General features: G+C 40.6%; 1 protein-coding gene across 3 annotated transcripts in view; it reads left to right on the forward strand.

Moving 5' to 3' along the window:
• Positions 1-12898, forward strand: part of GRIN2A (glutamate ionotropic receptor NMDA type subunit 2A) — a 563594-nt gene that overhangs the window by 503278 nt on the left and 47418 nt on the right. For all 3 annotated transcript variants that reach the window (XM_083153363.1, XM_083153365.1, XM_083153364.1), the window contains one exon: positions 9779-9966. In XM_083153363.1, coding sequence (XP_083009489.1) covers positions 9779-9966 — 188 coding nt within the window. The remainder of the gene's footprint in view (positions 1-9778; positions 9967-12898) is intronic.

A 12898-nucleotide genomic window follows, 5' to 3' on the forward strand; every position in this document is an offset into this window, starting at 1 on the left:
CTGTACCTTGCATGGAATGAGTGGTTGCTTGGGGTGACTGCATCCAGGCAGGGGCGGATTTAGGGAGGAGGGCGCCCCTAGGCACAACAATAATGTTTACTAAGTAGGACAGTTTATAGGGGCAGTATCTGCATGTCCTATCCATTTACACTCTATTTAAGATGGAATATAGTACAGTACAGTGGATATTTTGCAGTTATTGGTACATTTTGGGCTGACAGTACTATCACAGGCATCCAAGTGCCGCCCCCAAACATGTGCCGCCCCTAGGCCGGTGCCTCACGTGCCTAATGGGAAATTCGGCTCTGCATCCAGGCCTTTCTAATGTACACATGGTAAGATTTTGGCAGGAGATTTTGTCTAGATAGTCAAAATCACCAAAATCTCACTGTGTTTCTCCAGCTTAAGATACTGATGCACGGTTCTACTAAGTAAGCATTGCCTAGCATAGATAGACTGTGCAGGCAAGGCAATTTTGGATAAATCACATACTATCACATAAACAAATTAGACATTAGACAAAATCGCTTAGATAAAATCTTCAGTGCATTTAGTCAAAAATTGCTTAGCAATAATTGGCCATTAGCCAATATCTCACCGTGTGTACACGGCTTAAGGCTTCTCAACACTCTAGACAATTTTTAACCTACTGCCCCCCTCCCTGCAACCCCACCATGACAGTGGTGCCGAGAGGGGTCCGGGTCCCGCTCCCTCCCTTCCGCCTTGCAGGGAGCCAGGCAGTGGGGAGAGAGATGACAGGCTGCCACCGCAGCACAGACTCTCTCCCCAGCTCAGCACACGCTGCTCTGTGCTGTGTGCTGAGCTGGGAGAGAGACCAAGGCAGTGGCAGTCTGTTATCTCTCTACCTGTCGTCCCCCCCCCCCCCCCCCCGAGGGTTGTGGCCACGCCGCTTCCCAGAGACCCTGCCCCCACCAGTAGCCCCACTCCCACCATTTTACCAGGGCCCAACCAACTGTCAGCGCCCTTGCACACTGCCACCAATACTGATCTTCCAGCCCTGGCTGCAGCAACAATGTATGAGGACATATCTGTATGTTATTACATTGTAAATAAAGGGTAATAATAATTACAGTATACAGTAATCCCAGCATATGACCATTTGTTTGGCATGGTCTCATAACTCCTCTATAGGCTCTGCTGGATAGGGCACCTAATCTTCTATATTGCATATCTCAGTTTTGTGTAGGGGTGTCTGAAATACATGTTTACTGCTGTATACACTGCATCGCTCCTAACAATTTTTCAAAGGAATCCAGTTGTTATACAGCCAAGAAAGCTACATTTACACCAGTGGAAAGATGGCATATTTAAAGACATTTAATAACATGTTACAGATTAAAATGTATTATTCATACAGATCTGTGCAGACTAGCTAATTGCTAACATACTGTATTACATTGCAGTAGGACTTTGGCACAGTGCCCTCATATCAGCACTGCAGTCTCTTTAGCTAGAATCATTTACAGCAAAAACCCCTTATCACAGTTTGAAACTAATATGTTCTCTTGAACTCCAGAGGAGAGTTTGATCAATATACATTACCTCTTGCTATTACAATGAATGCATAATACAATACATAACAACGTAATGTGGATCTGTGCTATTATGCTAAATATTTTTGGTAAGTAATCAGTTATTTGTGGCAGTAAATATTTTAATCTAACATTGTAGAGCTACAGCAGTAAATAACAGATCTTACAGCTCATAATATTTGTCCATACTGTAAGTCATGTGACTTTCCAATGGGAATGAAGGTTTCAGGTTCCAAGCCACAGATGCAGTTTGTTCCAATAACATATTAGTATGTACAGGGCCGGTGCAAGGGTTCTTGGCACCCTAGGCAAAACTTCTGCCTACCGCCCCCCCCCCCCCCCCAAAAATAAATAAATAAATAAAATAAAAATAAAATAAAAACCCCGCCAACTACCCACTTTCCCGGTCAGTCAGGTGAAGGGACAGTGTTAAACTGCTCACTAGGCTGAGAATATGTGCAGCCTAGCGAGCAGGTCTGAATTACCCCCATAGTGTGCAGGTTAGGCTGAGGGAGGGGAGGTTAGGATTAGGCACAGGGGAGGTTAGGCTGCAGGAGAGTATAATGGCACAGTAGAGAGGGTTATGGGTAGGCTTCTGTGGTGTGGTGTGGTGTGGTGGGTGAAAAAGAGGGGGAATTAGGATAACTAAATCCCCCCTCCACCTAATGCTGTAGATCCGCCCCTGGTACAAAAATAAGAACCAGCCACAGGGAATGCCTTCTAGCAAAAGCCTCCTGCCGCATTCCCCGCGCCTATGCCCCCACACACCCTCTGCTCCATGCCCCCCCCCTCCCCCTCATCATCCCTGGCTCTCCGCTATAATTCTCTGCTTAAGCTCCCCTCCCCGGATCTACGCTCCATGCCTCCCCCACCCCAGCTATTCAGTTTTATACTTACCCGCTACCTTGCGGATGTTTCCTGGTGCCGATGTCCTGACACCATAGAGGTGCTGCTTGACTGTTATTTCTGCCTCCGTGCGCCGGACGGGACAGGGGCTGAGCAGCGCAAGGCACCAGAGCAGAGAGCTCCTAGTTCCGCTCTGCATCTTACTGTCGGTGTAGGGGCGGGGGTTGCTGCTCCCCGCTGCTGCCAATAGCTCATGTGCTGTTGTCCTGGGTCAGGATATCATGGTGTTTCTGCAGGGGCGCTGCCCGCGGGCAAGCTGACGCTAGTGAGGGGTGAGGGATGGGCTGGCAGCTGCTGCCTGATTGATGAGCTGATGCTCATTTTCGCCCCCGCCGTCTACCTCCCGGAATCCGCGGAGACATATTTTAAAAAAAAAAACCCTGCTAGGAGAAAAGTGTTAGCTCAAGTGCGCCCTCTAGCGGCATGCGCCCTAGGCAGCTGCCTGAAGCTGCCTAGTGGTAGCACCGGCCCTGAGTATGTAACATATTTGTACGCAATTGCATAATAAATATCTGCACAACAACACACAATGAGACATACAATACATTATATTTTCTGTATGTAACAGTCAAACGGGAACATTAGGTCTGATTCAGACACGCTCGGTCTCCTGCAAAATCGGTGCATATGTATGGGCAAAAATACACATGCGCAGACCTGCTATGCGACGAGATTCATACTCGCCGAGGGTTTTGCCCAGATGGGGATGGGAAGGGGGTGGATAGTGGGCTGGAGCATGGGAAAGCCCAGCGTTCATAGGGCATGCCCAGAAAAGCGGTGGGTGCACCCCGAAAAACGCTGGGCATCCTCATGTGAATGCAGGTCAAAGCCTATTCGTGCCCTGAAATCTGAATACTTTAAATTGCATTATTAGCAAGTGGACATGCTGTGTTCAACCTATCCATATCCTTGGTTTCATCACCAACATTATGGTTGTCAAAAATCTAAACCACATCCCAATAGAGCTGTGTATCATTTATGATATTCAGCTTTTTATATGTCTGCATACAGGGGTTGATCCAGAGCAAAACTGTGCATTAATGGCACCTTTGTACATGCTGCAGCTCCTCTTCTGCTCCTCTTGAACCAGTCCCTCAGTGCTCCATCTCCGATGCCACCAACAGTGCTGTTGCAGTCCTCTCCTCCTCCATAGATCCTTTTGCTGATGCTGACCTCTACTGTCTCTCTGGTAATCCTACTTTGGATTGGGCGTGTTGTTTAGGTAAAATTAAAAAAACTTCCTAAACAATAAAGGGGGCATATGCCTTGGTGTGACCCCTCATACACTTTAAACTCCCCACTCTCTACATGTACAGTAGTTTGCTATATTCTGAGCATGTACTGTACTTGCAAGAGCATGCTCAGTAAGCTCAATGTGTTAATTGGTTCACAAGAGTGTGCTTGTATAATACTCAAATAAGTAACATACCGGTAGTAAGTTTCTGCGTATCAGTAAGTATGGGAAACTCATATGTCTCATATGTAATAAAGAACTATGCTTTTTCGAGTGTTGTGACAACCTTTTCATTGAACACCACAGTCCATAATATACACACAGAACATTACAATCTTACATTAATAATGCTGACTCCATACAAAGGCATGATATTCATTCAACTGGAACTCTCCCGTTAAGAAGTCTCAGCACAGATACTATCACAATCAAAAAATATTAAACAATGAATTGCATAAAACTCAACACCTATTGGTCCAAAACAATTTAAAGGTTAAATTAGTAGTATATACTGTAACTGCAAATGAAGATACCAATCATTACAGTTTTGGGGCCCCATATATTAACACCTGTTACGTAGTCCTCATTGGAGTACTCAAATTTTATCCCTTTTGCTCTGTACTGTGTTATCACTGTTTTCTAATAGCAGAGCCTCACATAAAAATGCATATGCTTTTCTGGGATAAACTGGCTATAAATTATACAGTAACACATCTCCTTGCTTTGCTTTGAAATATATTGCTGTTTTCAACTCACAGTTGGTCAACATTTTTCACTTTAGAGCTTTGTCCAAGTTATCTATCCTTTACACTGTTCAGTCCTAGCTTTTCTGCAGAAATGTAAAATAAGTATGCAGTGTGTTGACTGTCTCCCAGATACTTGGTTTTAACTGAAGGATTAGGAGCATAATTCCCAGAGGCAATGGCGTCTCCTGCCTCCAGGTACCAAAGCCCTGAAGTACATGTACATCAGCACCTGAGTGATTAACAGAAGGAACCCCAAGTAGGAGTGCTGCTCTTCCCACAGAGCTGTTGCATACTTTGTCAACCGGCTCTTTTCTAGGAGCCCTGTGCTGCAGCTTGCAATGGTGCACCTGCCGCTACTGGACTGTTAGATGGAACCCACCGGCTGAATCACATCATAGCTGGAGCCATGTCAATTCACTGTCCCTGTAGACTGGCAGAGAGCGATATCTATAAATCTATGAAAGTTGTGTGTTTGTATGGGCACCAAACTTCAACTTGCCTCAGTGCAACTGGGATGAATTTACACCCCTTTGAAGGAGTAAATGGCTTTTATGTGGAAATATAGGGCTATATGTTATAATGAAACAGTTTTAGCTGTTTGAGGTATTAGGGCATTACTGACTGGGTGGTTTTTCCCACCACCCATTGCCACCAATCACTAAGTGAAGGATACCTCACACTCCACCATAACAGGGTAAGCTGCAGCACCCCCTAGCTTTCTGTCAAGATAGTGGCCATCCCTGGTGAAAGAAGTGCCTGCATCACCTTTCTCTATCGCTAGCCACACAATACCAAGGTGGCCACCTCTTCCACTGACCCTTGTCAATCAGTACTTCACCTCAGCAGGTAGAAGCCAGAGGCTGCATGGTAACACTTTCGTTGGGAGATGCTCACTTCCTCAGCAGCTCCGGTCACTGGGAATCTGGTTCCTCAGCTCAGCCAACTCCTGGTAACTGGCACACCACCTCCCTATCCACTTGTTCCAGTTCTCCTCACAACATGGCTGCTGTGCTGGGGAGCAAGCCCCGGAGTCTTCAATGCATGCGCTGCGGTCAGGCTGCATGCAGGGTCCAGCACCTCACACAGCTTGTGTTCTGCAGAAGAACAGCTCCACAATATGTACATATAAGGGGATATTTTTTATTAAAAAACACTCCTAAAGGCCTTTGTAACATGGGAAAGTACTTATGCAAATTATCCGATTTGGTGTGGTATCACACTTGTATGTGTTTTTAGGGCAGACTTGATAGGCCAAGTGATTCTTAGCTGTCAACAATTCTATGTTTCTATCATGTGACATCAAAGAGATCAACGTTACTGGGACTTGTCCCCACTTCAACAGCTAATTTAAATAATGCTGAAGGCATTCATGAATCAGAGAAGGAGACTCACAGCATTATCTCTGCATTTTCTAACTATGGCACATGCATTGAATACTTTCCAATTAGACTTCTACTTATTCTGTATTATTATTAATTTACATTTCAAACCTACAGGTACACTGTAAACATGTATCCAACCTGTTCTATGGCAAGATAATAAACTCTAGCAAGACAATGGATCTATGGCTAGGCAGCCTTCAAATACAAGGGAAGGGGAAATTATTTATTTAACATAGTCATTTGGCTCTTTAAGGAAACTTCTAACTAAAAAAAATAGTTTATGAGGAAATCTGTGAGATAGAACAGATAAGAACATTCCACTTGCAATCCTTTCATCTCATATTCCTGAAAGTTTTCTTGTTTCAAACTGTGATCACAGTTGTTGAAACCCTTCCCCCATATGTACCCCATTTGGATGTGTACTTACAGTAAGCAAACAGTAAGCAAACAGTGTTACACTACTTCATTTTTTGTGTTACATAACAACAGCATTTTGGTGCTTTTATGCTCTATTATTTAATTAAACTTGCTTCCCTTGATATCCATGAATCTGAACCATAGTGCATCAATCTTTCTTGAGTCAGTTAACGAAATTGAATTTATTCTTTCCAAGTTCAAGCTTCTCTTTAAGTTACTGACATTATCTCAAATAGCTCTGTCACTTCTACTTTACTGTTTCTGCCTTGCTTTCTGTGCGCTCCTTGCCCTTCCTGACACTGACCAAAGATGTTTATCTTCTATATCTTTTTGCTTATTACCAAACTGCTAAACACAGAGCTTATGCAGTAGACCATGCAGACCTTTGATCTCCCATTTTCTAAAGTTTTTTGCCTTACACTTCAGAGTTCTTGCCATTCCTCAGTTTGTGCTTCTATCTAAAGTGTTCTCATAAATTGATCATTGTGAATTGTTTATACAGTATGTATATATATATATATATATATATATATATATATATATATATATATATATATATATATAAAATTATATAGAGCATGAAAGGCACATACTAAAAGTCGCAAAGTGGCAAATGATGCTGCTAATTTTAATTACAAAATAAATTCAAATAAAATACAATTCAAATTGTTAAATACTACATTTAATAAAACCCCTAATCCATTAACTAGTGACCCTTACATAATGAAATTTACTAGACATGATGTGGAGATATCATTCAATTATATAGCAACTTACACAAAGGAGGGAAGTGGATACATTGAGTCTCATGAACCATTATGTTCTGGTTTCCACTAGATATATATTCGTAAGGCCTAAACAACATAAACTTAAACATAAAAGTAATAAGATGCAAAAGGAGATAAAGCACAAAGAAGTTGAAAGTCAAAAGAGAACACAGGTTGAGCCTACCATATCCAAAATGCTTGGGACCAGAAGTATTTTGGATATTTTTGTACTCTGAAATATTTGTGTACCATAAAAAGATATCTTGGGGATGGGAGTCAAGTCTAAACACAACATTCATTTATGTTTCACATACACCCTAATTACAAAGCATGAAGGTAATTATATACTTTTTTTAATATAATTTTGTGCATGAAATAAAGTTTTGTGTACATTGAACTATCAGAAAGCAAAGGTGTCACTTTCTCAGTCGGTGCTCAAAAAATGTCACCATTACAGTACAGTATGTAGAATTATAGAATATGTTTTATAGAATAAAATAGAATAGAATAGAATAGAATCAACTTTATTGGCCATGTATGCTTGCGCACACTAGGAATTTTTTGTGGATTTACAGTGCAGCATCAATAAGGAATGAAGGGGGGAGGGCATTACATACATTACATTAAGACATTAGTTGCACAGCGCCTAGGCAGCCATCAGCGGCGCCACTGGTCACTGCTACAGCCAGGTAGGTAACATTAAGACATTATATGACCTATTTAACCAATGAACAAACTCCATGCAATTCCCCTTGCAAGTTTTCCTTATATGATTCATTCTGAACAACATACACTTGTTTCAAACAATAAAGCTGAGTTGTGTAGTTGATTCACAAAAATATTAGCACAATAAATTAATGAAAGTAAGTCATTGGTGGCCATAATGTTCAGCATCTAACAATAACACTAACTTATTGAATCCATCATGTGGAGCATTTAATATCAACAGTAAGTCATTGGTGACCATCACGTTCAGCATCTAATGACCAAAGTAAGTCATTTATGATCGTCTTGGTCAGCATTTATTGACAATAGTCAGTCATTGGTCACATGTTTAGCATCAAACAACAACAACAACAACAACAACAACAGTAAGTCATTGGTGTCCATCATGTTCAGCATCTAACCACAACAGATAGTCTCTCTTTGGTGCCCAACATGTTCAGCATCTAACCACAACAGATTGTCTCTCTTTGGTGCCCATCATGTTCAGCATCTAACCACAACAGATAGTCTCTCTTTGGTGCCCAACATGTTCAGCATCTAACCACAACAGATAGTCTCTCTTTGGTGCCCATCATGTTCAGCATCTAACCATAACAGATACTCTGTTTTTGGTGACCATCATGTTCAGATTCTAACAGCAACAGTATGTCATTGGTAACCATTATGTTCAGAATCTAAGCCTACATGAATGCTAATGCTTTTCCTATAGAGCCTAATAATCTATATAACATTAGGTATTCATTCTTATTCAGATTCTAGTGTATGTTTGTATTTCCTATCCTGTCTAATTCATTTCTACTGATAACGTCTCAAGTATAAATACTGAATCGTATATTATTTTGGCACTGGTGTCTTGTCTAAAATGTATGGTTTTCTATGTGTACTTTACATAGATAAGCACAGTAGCTGTTCACTGTAGTTAAGATTTTTGGAATATTTCCATTTTTTTGTTTATATAGAAATGTAAGCAATGTAAGAAATGTAAGTAAAAATGTAAGCAATGTATTATTCCAGTGAATAACCTGGAAAGGTGAAAAGCAAACTGCTAGATGTATAAAAGATTTTGGTTACAGTAGCAATAACTGAAAATTAATGTAAATTTCAGTTGGTTTTATTATTGAGTTAAGCTGGAGTTTACGTATAAATTCACAATGTGATAAATACAGTACATTATATATAGGAGTGTGATTTTATGGGTATGTATTTTGGAATAGTGTTGTCCACAATTTAGATACCTAGGCATAAACTAAACTCTTCCATACCCCCATAAAGGATAAAATATCTGGAACAACCACCTTTATAATATCTGATATTAATAAGAACTACATATACAGTAGGAGCAAGTTTCATCTTTGCTCCTTTGGCCATAGCTAGCCATGGCTAGCCATGGCTAGCCATGGCTATTCTATTGTTCTCAGCTGCAATACGTATTGTATTGCAGCTGAGAACAATAGAATAGCCATGGCTAGCCATGACCAAAGGAGCAAAGATGAAACTTGCTCCTACTGTACCAATTCTTGCAAGACAATCCATTTTAAAGGTCTATTAATGTCATTTTCAAACCCCACCTCATATGAATATCAATAAACTAAGCAGCCTATTTAGCAAATGACTCATTCCTGTGTATATGATGAACAGCCACTCTATCATTCCCAACTCCTGATACCATTTTTTAGGGGCCCATTCAGCCCTGCTCACTAGGCTACTTGTGTTCAGAGCTCAGTGAGCAGGTTAATGCCACCTGCTGCCCCACCAAACTCAAACCCCCAGCCCTACATTCCCCTGTGCAGGGCAGCAAATGAATGTGTACGGCCATTCACTCCCAGCGTTCTATGGGTGCACCACCGTTTTTGTGGCCACGCCCATGAAACGCCAGGGATCCACCCTGGGAACATCAAAATTCTTTATTTTGTACCTTCTGTTTGTTTCCATATGTAAATCGATTTGAGTCCTAATGGGATAAAATTTCTATACTTTATACTTATTATTATTATTATTATTATAGATCATTTTTTTCATGCTGTTGGTAAACTGTGTTTCTTTCCAGAAAGTTGGATGCTTTCATCTATGATGCAGCTGTGCTGAATTATATGGCTGGAAGAGATGAGGGCTGCAAGCTTGTGACAATAGGAAGTGGCTATATCTTTGCCACAACAGGCTATGGAATTGCTCTACAAAAAGGTTCTCCATGGAAGCGGCCTATTGATTTAGCTCTTCTACAGTTTGTTGGAGATGGTAAGTACTATATGATATGGTGGAGCAGGAGCATCCTAAATTCATAACTTGCAAAATCGTTGGCTTCATATGCTCATCAAGATTCCCTGTTTATCACTGGACCTTTGAGACCTAAATAACTGTACAATAATTCTAAGGCCAAGCTAATTTATTTTTGTTTGTAACTTTATGTTATCAGGTATACTATGTAGCTTGATGACACAATATTTAAAGTGGGCTCCTCCTAGTCTGAAATCAACTGACTGCTTCAGTTTCAAGTACAGTACTGCACACAGAAACACAGGGCCTGATTTTGAGTTTGCTCACAATCTGTACACAATTAAATACTGTTCATTTATTTATTACCAGTTTTTTAATATAGCGCACATATATTGCGCAGCACTTCACAGAGAATATTTGAACATTTATATTGGTGCCTGCCCCAGTGGAGCTTACAATCTACAGTATATTCCCTACCACATTCACACACACACATTAATTGTAGGATTAAATTTGTTGGGAGCCAATTAACCTACCAGTATATTTTTGGATTGTGGGAGGAAACCGGAGCACCCGGAGGAGACCAAGGGAGAATATACAAACTCTGCACAGTTAGGGACAGGGTGGTAATTGAACCCATGATGACACAGCAAAAAGGTGACAAGCAGTAGTTTAACATTGACAAAATGTTGACACAAGAAAAATCAGCACATCGAAAAGGTCGAATCTGGAAAAGGACAACATGTTTTTCACCGGTTTTGGTATCTACAGTATGTTGACATATACCCTCAGTTAGAGGAACTTTTCCCCTCACATGGCTCATTTTCCTGGCCATGCTTCATGCTCGATGCTTCGCTACACATGGCACACTATTATAATCTCACTCTTTGCCGGCATGAATGGAGAAGTAAGTCTGATAAAAAAAAAATCATGAAAAACTCATGTCAAACTTTACATGTGTCTACCGTTAACATGTCAACCTTTTGCTTGTGTCAACCTTTTGTCAATGTCGACATAATGCATGTCAAACTTTTTCATGTGTTGAATTAGGCCCAAAGCCAAGTGTGTGAGGCATTGCAAATACAAGGCCCTTCTTACATGCCATACCATATGGTTAATTTATCAAGCAGTTAAAGGAGTGGAGAAATGGACCAGTGGATAAGTACTACATAGCAAACATCCAGCTTCAATGATGCGGTTATCAAATATGTGTTTTGGGAAACTTTTCCACTTGCCCATTTTTTTTTTTTTAAACGTCAACCCCATATGTGTGCTGCTGCTGCCAAGCTAAATTCCCCAGACAGGTTTAATGACCGTTTTAATTGCAGAGGTAGATGAAAGGTAGAGGAATTTTTCTCCCTATTCTTATCAACATCAATGGTTCTCAGACTACGTCCTCAAGGACCCCCAACGTTGCATGTTTTCTAGGTCTCATCAAAGAAACACAAGTGAAATAATTATCTTCACCTGTGGATCTTTTAAAATGTGTCAGTGAGTATTGGGTACACCTGTGCTCATGACTCATGATCTCAAAAATGTGCACTGTTTGGAGGTCTTTGAGAAGGGAGTTTGGGAAACATTGCTCTACATTACTTGCTACTGTGTGGCACTACTAGATTGTACGCAGAAGTAAATGTATCTCATGGCAATTGGCACTTCCTATAATCAATTACTGCAAAGTGTGCCTGGTACTAGAATTCAAATGGATGTTCGGGGTACAGTACAATTGTCTCATGTCAAAATAGGGGATTAAAACCCATGGTTTAATGCTTTTTTTATATTACACCTCTAAATCTAATTACTTAAAGAATTATCAATAACATTAAACTATTATGAGTACAAAAACAATAGTAAACACCTTCAAACCAACTTTTTAAGAATATTACACAGTCGCACTGAGCATAGGATGGTGTAATGGTTAGCATTACTTCCTCACAGCGCTTAGGTCATGGGTTTGATTCCCACCATGGCCCTAACTGTGCGGAGTTTGTATATTCACCCTGTGCTTGCGTAGGTTTCCTCCAGGTACTCCGTTTTCCTTCCACACTCCAAAAATACACTGGTAAGTGTGTATACTGGTTCCCTACCACATGTACACGTGTACATGTGGTAGGGAATATAGATTGTAAGCTCCACTGGGGCATGGACTGATGTGAGTGTTCAACTATACTCTGTAAAGCGCTGCAAAATATGTATGCGCTATATAAGAAACTGTTAATAAATAAGTAAATAAATAAATAGGTCAGACGGACACCTACTAGTAAATGAGTTAATGCAATGTGCCAGCACTGAAGCGAGATCTTTTTTTTTCTAAAAAGCTGTAGTACATTAATCTAATGTCATTTTTTTCCCTTTTATTTTGTTTTGTTTTGATAAATAATGTAGTATCTTGCAAAGTTGCTGATTATGCATATACAGTATACTTTATGAGCATCATGCCCTGAAATGAAAATTTCCACTTGGCAGGAAACCATACGCATTATCCCATTGCAGTAACAGAAGAAGTCAGTTCTCTAGGTGTGCAGGCTAAAACTATGAAAAGGTCAGCCAATCCACAGGAAATGCTAAACACAGGGTCAAATGGGTGATCAAGTGAATAAGTCTCTTAACATATGCAACTCATTTGTCCTTAAGGACAAAGCACTCAACTGGAAAAACACAATATTTTTCTGGAGACAATAATCTATTTTGCAATAATTATTACATATTTTTCAGATATTCTATTTGTTTACAACTTCTGGAATTTAGAAAATTTTCTTATCCATATCCTGTATTGGTGAAGTACATGACTTGTCATTCTGAGTGACTTTCATATACCTGAAGTTCTCATTGGTAGCACATAGGCAGTGGCTTAACTAGGGCCCCACAGCCAGCAGGAGAATCAGAATGCAGAGCACCCAGAGTCAGCGCTAGCTGCTCAGCAAAGTATGCAAAGCAGAGAGGTACTCTCCTT

Source organism: Crinia signifera, chromosome 7, assembly GCF_055691185.1.
Source record: "Crinia signifera chromosome 7, ASM5569118v1, whole genome shotgun sequence".
NCBI classification, from domain to species: Eukaryota; Metazoa; Chordata; class Amphibia; order Anura; family Myobatrachidae; genus Crinia; species Crinia signifera.